Source organism: Pelodiscus sinensis, chromosome 2, assembly GCF_049634645.1.
Source record: "Pelodiscus sinensis isolate JC-2024 chromosome 2, ASM4963464v1, whole genome shotgun sequence".
Taxonomy (NCBI): Eukaryota; Metazoa; Chordata; order Testudines; family Trionychidae; genus Pelodiscus; species Pelodiscus sinensis.
In genome coordinates, this window is record NC_134712.1 from 207,331,645 (window position 1) to 207,354,520 (window position 22,876).

General features: G+C 42.9%; 1 protein-coding gene across 4 annotated transcripts in view; it reads right to left on the reverse strand.

The window, feature by feature from the left end:
• The window catches only part of PHF14 (PHD finger protein 14), a 380,891-nt gene that overhangs the window by 115,401 nt on the left and 242,614 nt on the right, over positions 1-22,876 (reverse strand). For 3 of the 4 annotated variants that reach the window (XM_075922308.1, XM_075922310.1, XM_075922307.1), the window contains one exon: positions 11,258-11,371. The exons of the other annotated variant lie outside the window; for it this stretch is intronic. In XM_075922308.1, coding sequence (XP_075778423.1) covers positions 11,258-11,371 — 114 coding nt within the window. The remainder of the gene's footprint in view (positions 1-11,257; positions 11,372-22,876) is intronic. 4 annotated transcript variants of the gene reach the window in all.

A 22,876-nucleotide genomic window follows, 5' to 3' on the forward strand; every position in this document is an offset into this window, starting at 1 on the left:
GTTCTTTCAAGAGGCTTACTTTTATAATTCTATAGGGCCATTTACACCTTAAAACTACATAATACATTACCTGGCAACATTTCATCAGCCATCTTGTGACCTTAATGTTTTTGCTATTTAAAAGATTATATAAAACATAGCCCTTTGAGGAGGTCAGAAAAAATTAAAAAACTGTATTTTAGATTATCCAAACAGTGGAATCAACATTTAAGCATTAGGTAGTTTTCCAGAAATGCATGTGCCATGTTGCTGTGCATTCCTGTTTATTCTGATACAAGCAATCACTTCATCACACAAAAGGCAACCCTCTCTCCCATTTACTGAAGAAAACCAACCTTTCCTTAAAATAATCAAGAACCCAAGTAAACAGATATAAAGTTTATGCTGTCACTTATATTTAAAACACCACTATTGCTGTTATGAAACTGGAAAAGTATTAATGGGAAGCCAAGTCATTAGACTATCACAAACACCTATAATAAAGAAACAAGACTCAAGGCTTATTTTCACCTTTTGAATACCATGTAATCTGGATAGATCTATAACCTTTGGAAAACAGACTTGCTGGTAGGAGCCTGTATCCTGACCTGAATGGCCAGACCACAGATAATTGACAGCAAAGCTTCAGGTATAAGCCTCATTAGAATTATCTGACTTTTGTATAAACTTGGGAAAGTTGTATGTGTGCACAGCAATCATGGTTTGGCAATTTATTGCAACTTTAAAATATATTGACCGTAAGTGAGGAGAAAATGAAAAGATAACAGCAGCATTCTGTGGGTCATGATTTGCATAGGAGTATATATGATGTAGAGAAGACTCTAAAGGAAAGTGGCAGAAGAGCCATCACTCAAATCTTTTAAAACTAAACTAGATAAAACCTTAGAAAAACCACTTCAGAGAACAAGCCTGCATTACCTATGAGATGATCTGGATAATCTAATATGTTTTTTCCAGCTCTAAATTCTATGCTGCTACAAAACACTGTTCTTCCTATGCCACATACAAGGGACACTCACCACTTCAGTACAAGTGGTTCACAGGTTTTGTCCAGGCTCTCTGTACAGAAATGAATTTGTATACGTGTGGCTAAGGATCTCTTTAGAAAACAATGTATTTAGATAGATACAACTAAGGACACAATCTGGCCCGCGAAAGTTTTATTACTAGTGATGAAAATTAAGAAGAAAAGAACCTAACTAGACTTTCAGACCCCAAGTTTAGTTTAATTGAGTTGGCAGTTTATGAAGGAATCATCTCTATTTGTTAACTGAAAAATTTGATATGGAGAGGCTCAATCACAATTACCACATAACCTAACATTCACTCTTCAGAGTAGGATAACTCTTTAAATAAAAGAACAACAAAACCAAGTGTTCAAGCCTTGCTATGTGGATAACTCTATTTTGTTTTCAATTAACTTCATCAACAAGACAACAAAATATTTATAGTTGAATTACCAGTAACAGTGTATTGTAATTCTTCTCTTAGCAGCTGTTTGAGTTGACAGCTGCATCGGGGAGAAAGAAAATATTGCACTACCTTTGAAGTCAGAAAAATGAAAGCATCTTGTCTATTTACAAGAGCAGGAGTCAAGGTATTGTACTGCATATGCTGCTACTGATTGTCCTTGAATTATTTTCTGATCATCATATGACAGATATTTATCAAAATAATTCCATTATTTAGTGTCTTTCTTGTATTAATGGAGATTAGAGGATGGAGAATGCATCAGACAAGCATTGCTACATGTTTTTCCAAAGCATTTTAAATGTGAACAGGAACATGTCACATTTCACTTTGTTTAAAGGCAAAAGATCTTTACAATAAAATAAAAATGGATTTGAGGTTCTGCTGATTAAGTTTGGGTTATTTAAAGCTCTTTTAATGCAAGCATTAGAACCTACTGAAGATCCAAGACGCAATGGAACTTGGAAAGTAATGTTTTATTTAAAGATCAAGGGGTGGAGAGTAGTGAAAAACAAACGAAAATGTCAGCTGCCATTTGTGATCATAAAAATAAGAGACATTCCCATTGCTCTTATTTGAAATAATGTAGAAAGCTACTCTAGCCTTTAGAAGAAAAATGGAAATATTTTAATGGCTGCCAAAACTCCTGCCAACATCCATAATCCTTTTAAACTACCTGTAGAGTACTATGACTAATAGCAGTTGACTTAAGTACAAAACACATCTTTCCCATAAAACAGAGCACTATACGACAGCAGTGAATTACTGATGGGAAAAGACTGCACTCTATCCAGATATGCCATGAGCAATGAATGCCTAATAGTTCAGAAACAGATTAATGGACACCTATTTTAATCTTTTCTTAGCTCAGTATCTTGATGCTTTGTATAGTGTTGGTAGTTTTAGAAGTCAGAAAGCAAATCAGATATAAAGGATATGCATGCATGCATGCTAAAATATCATCATTCTATATTTTACCTTAGAGGTTCAAAAATATACTTTTTGCATCAAAGCTAAATGCCATGAACTCATAATATTCTGGTGTTTGAATAAAAGGAAAAGCTTAACATGGCACTTTATCTGAATCAGTATTGCTTTCCTAAAACATACATGCAGGAATTAAAGCTCTGTATGCCTCTGGGCCCATACTACGGGTTGAACTTCTCAGGTTCCAAGGGTGCCAAATTAAACAGGTGCCAAACCAGAGAATTTGCCAAACCACAGGAGGTCAATACTGGCTAGCAGCATTGCCAACACTTACACTACTTACAGGGCTTTTAGAAGATATTTAGGGGTAAATTAGCGCTAAATAACAACATAGAATACTGAGAGCCAAGACTGGTGGCTGTGCTCAAGCGTCATAAGATTGCAAGAAACTTTTGCTAACTAAATCCATGTCTGACCATGGATGTTGCAGGATTAGAGACAACTGGACTAGAGAGATTCAACCTATAGTACAATGTGATAATCTAATTTGTTTCAGGACTGTCAAAAGAAGCTATTAAAGGGTGCATCTACATAGGGCTTAACTTGAAATAAGATATGCAAATTGAACTATGCTAGTTATTTTGAAATAATATTGCTGTGCAGACATAGCCAAACTGTCCTCATTTGTTTCTATTTTACTTTCAATTAAATATGACACGTTTTAATATAATATTCTGGGGCCAAGGTCTAAAGGAACGAACCAACAAAGACAGGCTTTTCTTCTTATTTAGCAGCTTATTAAAAACAGAGGGTATGTCTACACAGCAGTGTAATTTCAGAATAACTGACATTATTTTGAAATAACATGGTGCACGTCTACACTACAAGTCTTTATTTCAAAATAATGTTGAGCTGGAGGACTTCTTACTCCAACTCTTGGTAACCCTCATTTCACAAGGAGCAAAGGAAGTCAAAGGAAGTGTTCTTCCTTTGACTTCCTGCTGTGTAGACATCGCCAAAAGAAGAGTTAAGCTATTTCAACTTCAGCTACGCAACTGATTTAGCTGAAGTTGTGTAGCTTAATTCAACTTTAATCCTGCTGTGTAGACATACCCAAAAATATACCAAGTGAAGTTTGTACCAAGTGATTAGGTCAGTAAAAATTCCTCTATGAAGAACCTTCATTGCAAGAACTCCATGAAAGATAACACACCCCAGAATAAAATTTTATGAAAGCAAATGTATTCTCAATTCTCTAGGAGAGTGATGATGGAATGAGAGTTACACACATAAATTCTTCCCCCTTTTGTTTACACATTAAAATACTATCTTTAATTAATTAATACATGCTGTTTCTCAAACAACAGAACACAATCAAACATTACCTAAATTCCTCAGCCGTAAGAGACCAGTCAATTTCTTTTGAAGTTAATTTAGCTACAGATGTAACTACTGCCATCCTAATGAATTTTGCTAAAAATCTACTGAGCATATACTGATTCTCAAACTCAAGACAGCAAAATCAAAACCAATTTCTTTTGGTCTAAGATTGGGGCTATTTTCATGTCAACCAAACTTTAAAATCTCAGGTATATCAGTTCAAGGGCTATTCAAAATCATGATGCTAGAATTCTTTTTTATGAGGAAAGTATATTTTAGCCTGTATTTCTGTTAAACATTTGGAAAACAGCACTGCTCCAGTTAGGAGTAATCCAGTGGACTACTGATTTTAGCGTGCAGCAAGTTTATAGATATTTTAGGGTTGCCACGTGTCATTTTCAACCAGAATGCCCAGTCGAAAAGGGACCCTAGAAACTCTGGTCAACACTGCTGTTTGGGCTGTTAAAGGTCTGGCTAGCAGTGCAGCAGGATAAAGGGAGGTTCCCTGTCTATTCTGGCTCTGTGCAGCTCCAGGAAGAAGCTGGCAAATCCCTGCAGCCCTGAGGCCCAGGAGCCATCAGGGAAGCTTTGTGGACGGTCCCTGTATCGAGCTCCGGCTTTGCAGCTACCATACTTCCAAGTGTAAATCACAGCCAATGGGAGCTGTGGGGGTGGCACCTGTAGGCACAGGCAATGACGCATAGAGATGCCTACGTGTGTTTCTACCTATGGCAGGTGTGGGTAAGATCTGGCCCACAGGCCACATCTGGACTGCCAAGCCTTTTAATCTGGCCCTCCCACCCACTCCTGCAGCACAGAGCAGTGCTGCTCAAAGCCGTTAACTGCTCCCTGTGACTCTGCACTATGAGGAGAAGCTTTGATTGCTGCTCTCACCCCCAGCAAAATCCCTCAGCACCAGCTGGCTGGAAACCAGCCAATGGGCGCGGAGACATTTTTGCTGGGGGAAGGGACAGTGCAGCACAATTTCTCCGTTTCTATTGGTTGACTTCTGACCAGTAGAAGCTGAGAGATTTTCCTGGGAGTGGGGGCATCACATAAAGCCTCCCTCCTCCTGCAGTGCAGAGAGCCACAAGGAACCGCGAGCTGGGGGTTGCTGGCAGGCAGAGAAGCCTGCATGAAAATGTTGCTGGATAGGAACTTCTTAGGTAAGCATCTTCTGGCAAGAGCCTGCCTCTGGCATCCTACTCCCTTTTGCACCCAACTCCCTCCCAGACTCTGAACTCCTTCCTATGCCCCTTCCCCAGGCTAGAAACCTGTCCTGCACTCATACTCCCTTTTGAACCCTGCACCCCAATCTTTTGTCCCAGGTCACAACACCCTCCTTTATCCAAAATCCCCCTCAGACCCCACACTCTCTCCTGCACCCCCGTCACATACCCAAGCTCCCTTCTGCACCTAACCTCCATGCCAGTCCCTGCACACACACACTTAGAAAAATGTGGCCCTTGATCACTTATCAAAATATTGGAATCTCCCTCCACCAATAAAAAATTATTGCCCACCCTAACCTATAAGCCAGACATGTTGGATGCTTCTAGGAGAATCAGAGAGCCTGCTTATCCCTGCTGCACCCCGACCTGGAGTCGCCTGAGGGTATGTCTACACTACAGTGTTATTTCGAAATAACTTATTTTGAAATAATGCGTCTACACACAACATGCATTTTGAAATAGCATTTTGCTATGTCGAAATAACGCGTCCACACTGAGTGCACTCTGAATCGCATTTAAGGCTGGCCAGAACCAGTTTCAGCAGGACACCAGGTCAGGACTTGCTGTGCGGGGCTGCTGCCTGAGGCTATCTGAGGTCCGTGCTTAAAGGGACCCTCCCCCCCAGATAGCCAGTTTTCAGGTTTCCCTACTTGCTTGTCTACCTCGACGAGGGGCAGCAAAGCATTTTGTCTGTGTGCTCTGATTGCCTTCACTCGGGACACCACAGCACTCTGCAACATGGAGCCAGAGATGCCCCTGGGCACTCTGGTGCTTCTCTTGGACGTGTTGCTGCAAGCCTGGCTGCACTTTCTGCAGGCTGCCATCTGGGAGGTCCATCAGGGAGCTATCAGTATCCAGGAGGCCCTGTGGGAGAGCTTCCACCCTGAGGAGCACTAAGAGCCTCCCTGCTCTGCCCCAATGGGGGCTTGTGCCTCATTCCTCCCTCACATCCTTCCACTTACCTCTCCCTAACCCCCCCCTTCCTGATGTCAACTAAATACACGTATTTTCATTAACACAAACTGTCTTTATTTAACAAAATGCGGGATAGGACTATGAAACTATGGTGAGACTGGGGAAAGGAGGCGGGAGAGGGGAGGGGGAAACCTGGGAGGAGGGAGCTGGAAGGGAGAAGCAAGGAGAAGGACGGGGAGGGGAAGCTCACGGTTGGGGGGTCTCGCTGGGCCAACTTGATTGTCATGAGAACTTGGTCCTGGGTTCACATGTGGCCTTTGGTGGCCAGGCTGGCAGCTATCCTGCCATAGACGGCCACGTTCCTCCATCTAGTGCGGAGATCATGGATGTTGGGGGTATCCCCCCAAACCTGAATAAGGTCCATGATCTCCTCCCTGAACCAGGAAGGCGCCCGCCTTCTCCAGGCTCTGGCAGGCTCCTGGGAGCTGGCAGACTGCTCCTGGGGAGTAGTGAAGGGCTGGCTGCCAGTGGCTTTCTGGCTCATGTTTTGGGGCCACTTGGTCAGGGACAGTGACTGCTGGCTCTGGGCTAGCAAGCTTGGAGCTGGCACAGGCACTGTGGCCAGAGTCTATCCCTTTAAGGGCTATGGGGAGGGGGGAAGGGAGTAGAGTGTTCTTGGTTGAGACTGGAGTAGCCACCAGGGCACCCTGGGAAGGCTGGAAGCCCCCTATTTTGAAATAAGTGTCTACACAGCATTTCTTTCAAAATAGTTATTACGAATTTGGTGTTATTCCTCGTAGAATGAGGTTTACAAATTCGAAATAAGCGCGCCGCTATTTCGAATTTATTTTGAAATAGCGGTTTGGCTGTGTAGATACTAGGAAAGTGATTTCGAAATAAGGGCTGTTATTTGAAATAACTTTGCTGTGTAGACATACCCTGAGGCAAATGCCACCCGCTGGAGTCCAAACTTCCAATTGCATTCCAATCCCCTGCCATAGGTTAGTATCCTCTCCTGCATCCTAATTCCTTTTCAAAGCTTGCATGTCAACCCCCTGCTGCAGCACTGAGTCTAGTTCCTCACGCCATACGCCTTGGCCCCAACATGGAGGCCCCTTCTAAACACCAAACCACATATCCCCAGTCTCATGCTGGAGTCCACATGCCCAAGGTAGAACCCACACCCCCTTCTGCACCCAAGCCCTCTCCTATACCTTGAACCTTTCCTTTTTGGTCTCCCCCGGGAGCCCACTCTTCCTGCTGGAGCACCCACCCTCCTCCCACAACCCTACCATCTGCCCCAGACCAGTCAAAATAAATGAGAGTGGGGGAGAGTTAGCAACAGAAGGAGGGGCCTGGAGTAAGTAGGGCAGAGGCTCAGAGACGGTGCAGGGTAGGGCCTTGGGGCAGTGGTGGGGCAAGGGTGTTTGGTTTTATGCAATTAGGAAGCTGGCAAGCCTAGCACACTTGCATGCATAATAAAACTGTCCTAAGGTGTGCATTTTGAGGGTTTACTAAAAAATTCTACTGTTCATGCTTACTACATGAATTACAAAAATAGGGCCTAATTTTGCAGCTTGATCTGCTTGTATAGCATCTAGCTCAGCTCCATATAGGTGCAAAGATCCATTCACGTAGATCAGATTGCAGGACCTCTTGAATCCACATTGGTTTCCCTTGGAACAATGAAAGGCAATGCTCCACAAACAAACAGCCATTTCCATCCAAAATTTCATCTTTTAAATCTCAATCATGTGGACTGTAGGCCAGTCTCATACATGAAATGAGAAGTGTCATTTCCCCACTTTCCTCGTATATAAAAGCAGTGGAACTATAACTGCTCTAACTTAAAACAAAAAACAAAAAAAACTGTCATGCATAAAATAAGCACAAGCATGTTCAGTACGTTACATGTGAGTGAAAACAGTTTAGTATTAGAATGGAAACTGTTGCATAACCTTAACTCCAGCAGCTTTTCACTATAATAAAGCAGAAAACTTCTGGATTTTGTGAGAGATATGGATGTTGTTAGTAAAACAATAGTATAACCGTATTAAAAATTTTAGATTTTATTAAAAAGCGTATAAATCTTGAAACTACAGAAACAACATTTCCTTCTAACTTAAAGCATGATATTGTAAAACAGTTTTTTCTAATGACAATGTTTCTGCATGCCATGTACTTTAGTCTACAGTAATTGTCTTAGTCCCACATGTCATACAAATAAAAGGCAAAGCACCAAACTGTAAAGATGCTATTAACCTTGTATGATTATTTGTGTTGTAGCAGTGTCCCAGATGTCTCTACTATCTATGTATTGTAAACATGTGTGTGGACATGGTCACTACCAGAAAGAGATTACAATCTAATTTGAAACAAGACACAAGTGTAATAAGATCACAAAGATAGGACAGCAGCAGATCTCACCTTTTCCTTCTTTTCCCCCAGGATGAATCTTTTTGAGCACTCAGAGAAAAAAGGGAAGCTAGGAATTTTATTTTAGTTCTATTAACAAGAATAAAACAAAATAAAAAAAACACACCCAAACTACTCCGATAGTTCAACTGAAGCCGCATACACTATGAACAATATTAAAATTAGCAACAAACTAAAGATTGGTGTATCTGAGACAAAGGAACGTCACTGGCAGATGACAATTCTAGTTTATAGAAACTAATTTGGAACTCTCAGACTGGGATGTTTCAGTTTGTATTCACCATGAGCTGTTTTCCTCCTGTCCCCACCCCAACTCTGAGATCCCTCTTTCTGATCACCATCTACATTATTTCTCATTTGCTCTCAGCCAACTGTTAATGCCACGCTTACAAAGCTTTCAGTCTATTAAACATTCTGACTTCTCTACAACTTCCATTTCTTCTTTGTGTAATTACATTCTGATTAACCTAACAACTGTCTCTCCATCAGCACTTCCTGGGCCAAGGTCAGATGGCGCACAAATTATGGTATAAATTATTCCTTGATAAGTGTTAGGTGGTGTAATCTACACATTGACGGTGTTGCATTAAGAAATGAGAGTTAAATGAAGGTGTAAGATAAAGCAGAGCCTCTCAGACATGTTTCCAGTAAGAAATAATGTCTTCTATGTGTATACGTAATTTGCATTCACTACCAGTTACCAATGTGCAATTTACACCAATTATAGCCTGGCATGGGCTCTGAATTTGGCAAGATACCATTGTTCCTCTTCTCTGCCTCTCAAAGTCCTCCGTAATCCTAACTCTCTCCCTGTCTCACCAGCTCTAGTCCTGCTTACACTATAGTGAGCATTGCTGAAGACAATCTTGTTCTTTCACAGACTACCTATACATTTGTCCTTCCTATGTTCAGCTGGCTAAACAAGACAACCCTCACTTAGTCCTAAAGTCTTAACATTGCTTCTGTATTCCATCCCCTTCCTTGAACTTGCTATGGCCTCCTTTCCACCCAAAAGTTCAGAGTTTCAGGGACAAAATAATATAATTATCCATCTTCCTTTCTTTTCCTTCCTTCCTCTATTTATCATAATTCACGCCTTTCTCTGAAACCTATTCTTTCTAGCTGTCCACCACTAGTCTCATGATATGTGATCTTAAGTGTGATCTCTCAATTGTTGGTCAATAACAGAGAAACATCCAAAAACAGAGACAGAATCAGTGCCTATCACTGGAGTAAATTGATAAAGCCAGGAATCAGGAGCTGGAATTTATGAATATTAACAATCCAAGCTCTCTCTGCTACTCAAGGTATAGTACAGAATTATTAGTAATGCTCCATATTATTTTTTCCTGAGATCTGGGATAAGACCACTTAGGTGGAATAAACTGACAGTCACTTCCAAATCTAAAAGTAATGGTATTGCCACAAAATAAATGATGTAAGCTGATGATCTCCTGCCAGGTGGAAAAATAATAATAATTGAATGACTCTATTCTTCTTTGCTGGACTTAAGAGATATGACTACCAGGAAGAACAGGAAGTTCCAGAAGATATTTAGATAGTTCTAAAAATAGCAGGAGCTGCCTAAAGAAAGAGCCCAACGTTAGTCAAGCCATATTTCCACTGCTATTGAATGACAAAAATTCTATGTCCTTCTTTATGAGGTGGACTCTAGCTAGAACACTGAGAAAGGAGTAGGACTGGTTTCAACATAAAGACCACTTCATCTGATAATGTTTCCTGACAGAAAAGGAATATCTAAATCTGATAGGGACTCTGGGGAAATGGAAAATTAGGGCTTTTCATAGGCTCAGGTGTTAATCCTATTTTCAATAAGACATTTTGAAATTGGAAATAGTTATCCCCTAAAGATGTTTTTCACAGTAGGAGAGGATCAGGACTTTCAATTTTGCAGAAAACCCATCTCCCTTGCTATGGATGGGTATCTGTAATGTAGGTTCAGAGACAGAATGAGTCTTAAGTCACATTATGGAATAAAGTCACAAGTTGGCACCTGCAGTGTGGACTTTGATGCTGTCCTCTTAGGGGTGCTAAGGGTTCACTAAACTGCTGTTTTTATAACATTTTGGCAACATTTCTATAATTTATCATTTCTATAATTTATTCAAATCTCATAGAACAGAAATGCCACATAACATCAGCCACATAAAGAACATTTTAAAGAAATCAATCTATTCTACATTCTTTTCTAGGTAAAATCAAATAACAGAATTCAATAGGTAGGGAGGGTTTGCTAACCCAGGGGAGCTACTGCTAAGTAGACTTCAGGGACTGAGGACCAAGATTTTATCTTAGCGCTGGGGATCCTGGGCATATGACTAGACCATGCACATGATATCTAGTGCTAGCAAGGTGTTCTTAATGAGGGCTAAAATAGACAGTCACAGTGAAATTCATTGTCAAAACTCCCTTCCTTACAAATGAGGAGGAAATTCCCTTTAGATAATGGCCAACATAAGCTAGTGAAGTTTACTTTTGAGAAGTTTGGCAATAGCTTTACATTAAAAAAAAAACCTCTAATAATCAGAATCTACTTCTTTTAATTTCCCCAGAGTTTAAAGAAATTCTTGCTGTCCTGAGAAATAAGGAATGAACAAAATATTTTCACACGTTCCTAGAATGTCCAGTCATTCATTATGAGAGTGTCAATTAACAGTAGACAGAATGGGATTAGCTCGTGGACAGCACTGGTTGAAGCCCTACGCACTGCAGCAGGCATTAGGTCTTAGGTGCCAAAGACACAGTGTGGAAGGATACCTCTGAGCTGTAGCTTTAACAAAGGCTTTAGAAGTAAAATAAGACCAGGCATGAAAAATTGCAGTAAACCTACATACTCAACATAAATTGAAGAATAGAATAGAGACAGAACATCCTACCTCTTCTGGATGTTTCTGTGCCACCGCTACCTGCTCTTCAGAGCTGCTTCTTGAGGAAGAGGGTGCCACATTACCTGGGGCCTCTGAGACTACTTCAATTGATGGTTCGGAGTCCTGAGAGCAACAGAGACAAATAGACCCCTCAGAAGTGTATTGAAGTGGTACTCCACAAAAGAGAGGGTGTTTTAGTGGTACTTTGGTCTGCATACAGGCATGGAAGCCAGGAACTTCTAAATCTTAACTTTCGAACCTGGACAAGTCAGTTTTTTCATCTGTAAAATGGGGGTATCACATAACTTCCACTAATTGTGAGAATTAGTAAATGTTTGTACAATATTTGAAGATATACAATTCCATATTACTACTACTATTGTTTTATCTACTCTTCCTCCTTCCCTTCCATTCCTTTCACGTGGAAAGAAATTTTTTTTTTCTGACTTGAATCATCTGAGCCTTGATTCTGCAATCAAATGCAAACGAGATAGAACAAGAAATGGAAAATGAGACACTGCTTAACAAATTAGATACTGGAATACTTTCTAACTATAAGGATAGTTAAGTACTGAAATAGATTACCAACGGAAGTTGTGGAATTCTTATCATAGGAGGCCTTTAAGAAGAGGACCTAACATCCATCAGAGATGTTCTAGGTATCTTTGGTCATGTCTCAGTGCAGGGGCTTGGACAGGACGACATCTCAAAGTCCTTTCTTATGATTCTGTGATTGCCATGTATGCACCATACTCCCTTTTGTGTGCTTTTCCTGTTACTCATCAGTGTGCAGGTTAAAAATTGCACATCAACTACACCCCAAATCAGAGTAAGTTACACTACTTTATCACTTTTAACTACAGTGTAATTTATACCACTTTTATGTCACTACTAAGTTTGATGCAAAAATTACATGGGAGCTGTGGTTCATGTATGTGAAGTTGGAATTTTGCCTAGTAGAATATGACAGGTGTACCGGAAAAGAAAATCTGATCCATTTCATTTTTTCCTTTGTTTTCAATGAATACTCCCAAATCTAGCACCAGATTCAATAAACATATCACTTACTGTATAGTACATGTCATCCAACCCATAAGCAAATCTGTTTTTTGTCTCACTGAACACTGATGTAGAACATAAAACTATGCAATGATCTTATTGAATCTGTCCATCAGCTGCTTTAACAATACTGAATTATTATTAGTGAATCCATAAGTGGCACATTAAAAACAGAAAGATTTTGAAAATATAAAATAGAAAGATAAAACATGTTAAAATACAAAAATTTCAAACGTGTCAAAACGATGTGAGTATCACATTTTATCCATTCAACAGTCTCAGGATAATCAGCACATAACCTGAGGTGAGCAGTCATTTTAGTAGATGTACCGGATACTCAATTGCTGCTATAAAGGGCTGTTCTTGAGTGGTCATCTGCCACATATCTCATCGACCCACATCTGAAACAGTTAAGCCTGCATCCGAATAGAGATTTTTACAGACCAAGCAGCTTATTCCCATTCTGTTTTCCACAATACAGCAGCATCGCCCATAAACTTAGTATTGTAGTCTATATAGGCCTTTCTCTGATGTGTCAGTGGCAAGACATTTCCTATATATATATCTAAAAAGTGAAAGTTGTGGTATTTTCTGGATTTTGGCAAGGAGTTTTTTTTGCTGCAATACAACCCTGGATGTTAGGAGTCAGGATATCAGAGAGGACTGGTAGTCAATGAACCTTTTTTGTGTGTATGCTAATAGCCATATTGTTATTCTCATTGTTTGATTCAATTATATGTCAACTAATTCTATGTGGGGAACTTAACCACATGGGACCACAGTACTCTTCATCTGAGCAATGATCTAGCACTGAATTACACAGTGTTTGCACAATAGTCTCCTCAGTTAAGACCCATCCCATGCTTATTTAAGAGGATGTTTCTTGATGTAGTCTTCTGATTAATCTTGATGAAATGGTCCTCGTGGGTGAGAATACCAAATAGAGTTATTCCTACATGTATAGGCTTTGGGTTATGTGTCTGTCATTCTCCATTCAAGAAAATAATGAGCTCTCAGTGTCTTGGCGTGGTTGAGATGGAAGCCTGACAACATTGTATTTGATTCATTGGACTTAGGTCTCCAATTCTTACATTAGCTACTGGTTGTTGCCATATTTTGCTTCAGAATGTCCTCAAACTTTTTAAAATATCTTTCTCTTGAAGCAAGTTATATGCAATCTGCAAACTTGAAAGGCCTTGAAGTTGCTGAAGCGGGTCATCTACTACACATTTGAGAGAGTTTGTCTGTCTCTGTTCATGAACTCCTCCTAACAGTAAGAGCTAGGACCACCAAATCCAGTATACAGCTTCCTCTTATCATAAGATAAGGTAAGGGTTTGGTTGTACCAGGAAAATGGCACGTGTCTTGAAACAAAGTACAGTAAAACTCCGATGGTCCGGCCTCTGACGGTCCGGCACTCCTGATGGTCCGGCCCCATCAGGAACCCGGAAGTGCTCCGGGCAGCCGGACCATTGGAGCTGCTCTGCCCCCAGCTTCCCCAATTCAGCCGCTGCTAAAACTGACCAGCGCTGAATCCGGGAAGCAGGGGGCAGAACAGCTGGAGTGCTGCCGGGTAGGTCCAGTAGCGCTGCCCCTCGGGGCTGCGGGACCAACCCAGCAGCACCCCAGCTGTCCCGGATTCAGCCGCTGCTGAAATTGACCAGCGGCTGACTCCAGGAAGCCCGAGACAGAGCTGCTCAGCCCCAGCTTCCTGGAATCAGCCGCTGGTCAGTTTCAGCAGCAGCTGACTTGGGTACACCTGGGACAGAGCAGCTGGGGTGCTGACGGGTTGGTCTTGCTGCACCAAGGGTCGGTACTACCGGACCAACCCAGCAGCACCCCAGCTGCTCTGCTGCAGGCGCTCCCGATTCAGCCGCTGCTGAAACTGACCAGCAGCGGCTGAATCGGGGACTCCTGGGGCAGAGCCGGACTATCAGAAGGGAGGGCTATGAGGGGGTCTGGGGTAGCATCCCCCCACCCCACCCCAGACCCCTCATAGCCCCCCCTTCTGATAGTCCATCACCCCCTGGGTCCTAAAGGTGCCGGATTATCGGAAGCTTACTGTATATGATATTTGTATACTTGAAAGGCCTTGAAATTGTTGGAGGCAGACAATTCATAAATATATTGGGGAAAAAAAATCAGAGAAAGAACATATCTCTGAATGAGTCTGTTTTCCTGAGTTCTTCAGCTTCCTTAACTGTGGGATGGTATTCCAGGAAGAAGGTCTGCTAGGAAGAGATGGGCCACCAGGTGACCGTACTAGCTTTTGGCATGAGTGAGTCTGATTGACTGTTTGAATTTTAGTATGGAGATAGGGTACAAAAGTGGTGTGGGGGGGATTCCTGATTTTGATTTCAGCAATACCCTGACATCAGCACACACACCCTTCTCCCTCCCATACCCTGCATAGCAAGCAGGAGGCTCCCAGGGGAAGCTCTAAGGTAGAAAGTAGGAGCAGCACAAGAGTGGGTGGAGGGGCAATTGAAGTGCCAGTGCTTGATAGCTTCCTGGCCAAACCAGTCAGGATCACTTGTCAAAGGCTCCAAGATCTACCAGTAGATCCCAAACTATTGGCTGGTGACCACTGCTCTAAAGCAAGGATATCAAACAATGCACTCTTGGAAATTGCAAGCAGAGATGCTCATTACTGTCTTTCTCCAAGATAATGACCTCTAGAAAAAATAAATTAAAATTTTATGTTGACACAGCATTTGCAATTCAGCCCAATATATCTGTTTAAACTCCCTAAATATATATTCTAAAGGCAAGACATGAACAGTCTGAGACAAATACCCCATTCACATTTTTGCTCATAACCAGATCCTTTGTTATACTTTTGGAAAGGCTATTTATGTGTCGTAACTACCCTAAGGATTGCTTTCAATATTGTTCTCTGATTTTTTTAAAAAACCAGAGAGCAACATTATTCAGACCCTTCCTTATAACTAGAAAATAGAACATAAAAGAAAATTACATTGAGTATTTCTATAAATCTGTGGTAGCCCATTTAAAACTCATTTTCAGTTCCCTAGTTTGAGAAACAAGATCTGCCCATTCCAGAATTTGGATCATGGAATCTCAGAGGTGAACGAATGAATAGCAGGAGGTTGTGTATTGTTTTACTCTTCCTACCTCCTCCCCACCCCCAACCCCAAGATTACAGAGCATAAGAGATGTCTTTAGGACTTTGCTCCAAGAATGCTCCTTCCTTTCCCCTCATTCTGCTAATGCTGGAGACCTGCTTTCTATCAAACATTCCTCTCGGCCACCAGTGGTTGGGATGACCCCATAACCTCCACTTGATCTTTTTAGCCCCAGCCTGGTTCAATAGAATCTGCTTCTCCATTCATTCTGCTCAGAGACAGTGCTAGCTATTAGGGACCCTAAGCAGGAATCTTCCCCTCCCCCCCCCAAAAAAAACCCCCAAAAAAACCCCAAATAGGATGCTCCCTTGAGCTGCTCGGGGCCCTAAGCAATTTAGTCTGCTTATGCCTACTGATGACTTTGGTTCTGCTCAACCTGGCTACTGGCTAATTCTCTCCCAGTGGCTGTGTCTCAGGTGACCAGACTATGCCAAACTCTTGATTGTACTGGCAAGAGAATGCCTTGAAGTGCTGCTCTTGCTCGTCTCCTCTTTGAACACCAGAAAGCTAATCAGTGTAATTGCTAGTCAAGGAGTTTCCTCTTCTCCATTTTGGGAGAGAAGTGTTGGTGTTCTTTTCAGAGCTGTGTCTTTGGAGGATCAGTGACTGTTTGCAGCAGAAAGATCTATGCTATGAAGGAGAAAGGTGACAAGCAGCATCTGTTGGAGAAAGATGCTCTTCTGGGCAGGCTGCTTGCTTCAGGTTCCTAGATTTTTGCCTGTCATTTTCATCCAAACATATTATTTAATTAGGTTCCACCAAGTGTGGCCAGGTTAGCAATTATTATGCAAAATAATTATGAGATTATTACTAAGGAAGGTGAGGTAAAAATAATAAAGAATATGATTTAAAAACAGTGTCCTATAGCACTGAACAAGTTAAAATTATAACATATATGGGTAATATTAAAATTTCAGACTCCTATAGTTGAAACAATGTTGACTCCCATACACCAACCAAATCTGAGTATCAGCTATGAACTCCTTTACCAATAGGGCTCAGATTCCACAGATTTCCCTCTCCTAGCTAGGATGGTGCAGCTCTCCTCTTGAGAAATGCAAAGAACTCAAAAGCAGGTCTGGGCCACTCTTCTATATATTAAACTCTGCTACAGGAGAAATTAGCTTGCCCAATGACTTTTTTTATGGAAAGAAGGGTGGAGCAGGCAGATGACCATCACCCTGCAGGAATGGAACTGAGAAACACTTCTCATGGTCCTTTTGTTCTGAATTGCTAAAGGTGACATAACTGTCAATACAGTTAGCTCTTAACAACATGGAATTTGAAGAAAATGGTGTGAAGACCTAAGGGTTGATCAAAGCCAGCCTGAACTAGACAAGTGCCAGATGAAGCACAGCTTTCAAATTTTACAGGGAGTTAAGATATATTGCAAACCAGCCATGTGAGGAAACAAACTGCTCCTGTGCACATAACTGCCAAAGTGGTAAAAATCCCAGAAGATGAATACGTCTTGTCTACACTATGGCTCCCAACCATACTAACAATAAAATAAGTCACTGAATGATAGTACTAATTAGTGGGAACTTTAGATGGAACACTTAGGTGCCAATAACCTGAAAGGATTTTATTAGAGACGTCAAACAATTTAAAAATTATTTGTGATTAATCACAAACTTAAAAAATAACAGTGATTAATATTAGTTTTAATCTCATTGTTAAGCTACAGGTTGACACTCTCTTAACTGGGATTCTCTGGTCTGGCAACATCTATGGTCGGCATGGATGTTGCAGGACCAGAGAGTCTCAGTGGAGGGCCAACAACAAGGACCCCACAGGGCGAGCAGGGCAGTGTGCTGCCTGCAGGGAGCTGACAGCAGGGCTGCATAACGTGTGTCAATAAGGCTGCCTAGCAGGATTGGGAGACCCAGGGTATGGCTGCCCAGTGGGGCTTAAAGTCCTGGCACACAGCATGTGGGGGTCTGGACTGGGGAACCCTGGTGCGCAGAGCTGCTTAGAGAGCCCTGGTGCACGGTGCACAACATGTGAGGTTGCCTGGATCCCCAGCTCTGGGCTGCCTGGCAGAGCCATGGCAGCGATGGCTGCCTAGGAAGTTGGGAGAGCAGCGGAGCTAACAAGAGGTGGGGAGACAGCTGGGAGGCCAGCAGCTGGGCCAAGAGGGCCAATGGCTGGGGTCCAAAAATGACCTTCCCTGACCTGGCAAAATCCCTCCTCTGGGACCAGTCAGGTCCCAAGGGTGCCATGCCAGGGAGGTCCAACCTGTATAAGAGAATGTGTGTTGGGGGAAGAGAGTGTATGCCTGAGGGAAAACGTACACGTGTTGGGGAAGGATTGCGTCTTTAAGCAAAGCACACAGGAGCCTGATGCTTTTTGAGCCAGCATCAGCTGCTATCAGCAGCACTAACTCCTGAGCCAGTAGCAGCAGTAGACGCCCTTCTCCCTGCCCTCCACTCAGCAGCGAGCAGTGCACAGATGGCCAGGAGGGGGGACACCTTGACATCAGCCCCTCCAGCCTGAACAGCAGACCTTGGCCAGAGGCAACTCTGTTGAGGGGGAGAAGACAGATGCAGTAATGAAGCAGGCCAATAGGAGGAGGGGCATCCCTGCCTGGAGACATGCAGCATTGCCTCCCTGAGCATGGTGCCCTGGTGTGCAATTAATTCTAATTAAAAAAAAGCATTAATTTGTTCTGAGTTAATTGCATGCATTAACTGTGATTAATTGACAACCTTACACTATATCAGCATCATAAGCAACTGACAGTTCTAAAATGTATACGAAACCTTCAGACCTGACCTATGACAAAAACTTTATTTAAAACAATGGTAAATTGAAAAAAGTGTTTTAGTCTAAATAGTACTTCTACTGAGTTATTGTTTTGCCTCCCCACTTTTCTTATGGATAACCTAGAGCATTATGCCCCAATCTATAGAATCACTGGCCTTTTCTTCTTCCACAAAGTCTTGCATCATGAAGAACTACAGAGAAGACTGTCTGAAACTTGCCAAAGAGGACTGTAGAGGTCAGTAGTGAGCATTTTAAATACATCTATTCTTTAGCCAATTCATGTGACCTCCAAGATAAACACTCCTAATTTAAGTGTTTGTTAGGACTTTTCATGTGTTTGTTTTCCTAGTAAGAAGAAACAAATTAACTGTATGACTACTTGCAAGCCTTAAATCATCTGAATTATCTGATACACATTTTGTTGTTTATGCCCATCTTGGTTCATTAGAATACCATTATATTTTCTCACCAACATATGGAGAGCTACTTATCTTCATCCTGAAGCTTTTTTGTGTACATGTGTGTATGCACACACATATTACGAAGACACACACACACACACACACACACACACACTTACTTACTGGACCACTGTATCCATGAAAAATGAATAAATTATGGGGAAAAGTAAACTGTTAAAAAAAATTAGAGCGGTCAGTTTACTGGCAAAATGGTGATTTTACAGGAGAGGTTCATTATATATGCACACATGGAGAATGTCCCATACTTTTATTGAACAAGCTATTATTAAAATCAACCGTATCTATGTTAAAACCAAACTGTTGCAAAATTCCGATCTAGATATTAGCTCAGAACTGAACACTGTTTGAACTCCCACTGGGTTGGCATTTAATTGAGAAGAGGAAGTTTTTGATAAACAGGTGGCCATTCTATATGTATATACAAAGATGTTCCTATTTTAACAGTGACTCTTTTGGCATTAGTGCTCATGAAATATGAAAAGTAGGATGATATTGGCTTAAATCAAGCAGTTTGTAGAAATATTATGCACATTTCTGTAAACAGTCAATACATATTCTAATCAGTAAAATTATGATATTCCAGTCCTAGAAAAATAAAAATAAATAGTTCGAGGGAAATTATGGGCTTTTATTGGCATGTTGACATATTTACTAGGTATTTGAATAAAATCTCCAAGTCATTTTCACTTGTTATGTAGGCAAGATTTGACTCTAGATCTCTAGTGGGGAGATGACCCAGTGATCCAATCCTTGGTAATATTACAATTTTGCAGGGAGAAGGGGAGAGACAGACACAAAAGCATTGCTGATTTAACTCTAGGTGTTAAGACAATTTTAAAAGCTTAGTTTGAGATGGAGTAGGGATAGTTTGGAAGAGGGGAATGGGGAGGGTGCTGGTCAGGGAGCCACAGTCCTGCCCACTTTTGACAAGCTGTAAGAATGAGTGATGGGAGGAGGCATCTGGGGGAAGAGGCAGCATGGGGGTGCAGCCTCAGAGGAAGGGGCAGTGCTGGGGGGAGGGAGCTACAGGGAAATGTCGGCATGGCGTGAAGGCAAGGTCTCAAAGGGAGGGGTACCATGAGGGTGGGGCTATGGTTTCGGCACCAGTGGCTCTCACACACTTTTAGGAAGTTTCTACCACTCCTGGCATGGGTAGTCTATCAGCACTACCAAATAGTAAATCCCTGTTAGCGACCCTCTCACTCAGCAAATAACACTGAGCAGACTGGAGTGGCTGCTTTCTTTAGGAACCTACATACCTGTAGGGGTGGGGAGAGTCACCCAGAGTATGTCTACACTAACACCCTAGTTCAAACTAGGGTGGTTAATGTAGGCAACCGGAGTTGCAAATGAAGCCCGGGATTTGAATTTCCCGGGCTTCATGTGCATATTGCCGGGTGCCGCCATTTTTAAATGTCCGCTAGTTCGGACTCCGTGCCCGCGGCTACACGTGGCACGAACTAGGTAGTTCGGATTAGGCTTCCTATTCCGAACTACCGGTACACCTCGTTCCACGAGGAGCAACGGTAGTTCGGAATGGGAAGCCTAATCCGAACTACCTAGTTCGTGCCGCGTGTAGCCGCGGGCACGGAGTCCGAACTAGCGGACATTTAAAAATGGCGGCACCCGGCAATATGCACATGAAGCCCGGGAAATTCAAATCCCGGGCTTCATTTGCAACTCCGGTTGCCTACATTAACCACCCTAGTTCGAACTAGGGTGGTAGTGTAGACATACCCCCAGTTATATGCTTGCTTGTGGACTGGGATTCACAGGTAATTATCTCAAATTCTCTTCAGGCTCAGAACATTCAGGCTCTGGGATGTCTCATGAGGCTCAGAAAACTCATCTCTCACACACACACAGACTCATGAATATTAAATAAGGGGCTAAGTTTTAGCTCAGTGCAAAATTGAATCATTGTACCTATGTAGGATTTATATTGAAAGTGGTGACATTTAAATACAGCATGCAAATATACAGGGTAGAAGGAGATGTATGATAAAAACATATAATAATTATCCCTCAGGTCTCTACTAAAGTCATAGCAGCTGTTAACTGTACCAAACAAAAGCCCTAGATATCCTTTCATTCAGAAGAAAAAGAACTGACTCTTTAAAGCATGATATACAGGCAGTCCCCGGGTTACGTACAAGATAGGGACTGTAGGTTTGTTCTTAAGTTGAATCTGTATGTAAGTCGGAACTGGCGTCCAGATTCAGCTGCTGCAGAAACTGACCGCCAGTTCTGACTTACATACAGAATCAACTTAAGAACCCCAAGGGTCCCCAAGTCAGCTGCTGCTGAAACTGATCAGCAGCTGATTCCAGGAAGCCTGGGGCAGAGCAACTCTGCCTCAGGCTTCCTGTAGTCAGCGCTGGTCAGTTTCAGCAGAAGCTGACTTGGGGACGCCTGGGGCAGAGCAGCTGGGGTGCTGCTGGGTTGCTCCAGTAGCGCCGCTCCTCGGCACTACTGGAGCAACCCAGCAGCACCCCATCTGCTCTGCCCCAGGTGTCCTGATTCATCCGCTGCTGAAACTGACCAGCAGCGGCTGAATCAGGACCAGAGCAGCTGGGGTGCTGCTGGGTTGCACCAGTAGCGCCCAGAGCGGCGCTGCAGGACCAACCGGCACCACCCCAGCTGCTCTGCCACAGGCGTCCGGAGAAAAGCCTAGTCTGCTGGGGGGGGGGGGGGGCGTACTAGCTGCGCCCCCCCCCCACCCCAGCAGACCAGGAAGACTCGGGCGGTGGACCGAGATGCACCGCGGTCCTGCCGCCTGGGTCCTCCGCGGCTTTGCTCCCCGTCTCCCTGGTCTGCTGGAGACCAGCAGATCAGGGAGATGGGGAGCGCCTCTGAGGACGCCGGCAGCGGAGCAGCCCAGGCGCGCCTGGGGTGCCCCGCTGCCCGAGCCCCCCCGCGGCTTTGCAAAGCGCGGGGAAGCCGGCGGCGGGGCAGTCCAGGCGCGCCTGGGGTGCCTCGCTGCCCGAGCCCCCCCCCCCCCCCCGCGGCTTTGCAAAGCGCGGGGAAGCCGGCGGGGCAGTCCAGGCGCGCCTGGGCTGCCCCGCCGCCGGCTTCCCCGCGCTTTGCAAAGCCGCGCGGGTGGGGGGGGGGGGGGCTCGGGCAGCGGGGCTACCCCGCTGCCCGAGCCCCTCCGCGGCTTTGCTCTGCGTCTTTCTGGTCTGCAGACCAGGGAGACGCAGAGCAAAGCCCCAGAGTACACGGGCGGCAGGACCGCGAGGTCCCGCAGTCCGTGTACTCTGGGGCAGCCCCGTTCGTAACTGCGGATCCGACATAAGTCGGATCCGCGTAAGTCGGGGACTGCCTGTATATAAATGCTCACACTGTGTTACATAGTCCTGTTTTTTGTACATTGTTTAGACATACAGAAACATTACAAAGCTATATTTGAAACAAGATAAATGTAAACTGTACTTTACAATTATATTTATGGCAAGCAGAACTTTAATAATTATTTTTCTGCCATTGCTACTTTAAACAATCCAACCAACTAAACAAAAACTCCTAAAAGCTCCCCACAAAGTTGACTTCAACATGACAGGTTTGAATATGTTATATTAACGCTGTATCAATTTTCATACACCATCCTCTATTCTGGTCCAGTTGAAAATTATGCAAGTCATAAACTGCCCTAAACAAGCTTTGAATCAGGTTGGAACGGTTTTCAAATTAAAGAGCCGTCAGTACATTACAAGGTACTGTCATTTTATTACTCCAATCAATTCTGTATGGCCTGAGGTACAAAGAAAATGGATGCTGTCTTCATTTGCAAAGAGTTTATCTCCTACACCAGGCTCTGAAAACATGACTACAGTAATGAATGGGGAGCTAAACTTACTAATAATGACTTTTAATGTTAGCAAAGTAGAAAACAAGCTGTTTCTATTCAGAGTTATGCAAAGAAAAGTCCTTTTATAAAACATGAAGCCAGTTTCTTAAGTCTGAAGAATATAGGGGAATTAATTACATTTCAGTTAGAAATATATATGCAAGACACTTCTAAATTTTTTACATACTATTTTGTTGCTATTTGTAACTATGGTTGTTTTTTACCCATTTTGCTGCCAAACATTCTCTCCCTTTTGCTGACTGGCTATCCTCTCCCTCAAAAATTGTATTTTCACTAGAAAAAAAGGTGCTGCTTTGCCTGCGGTATT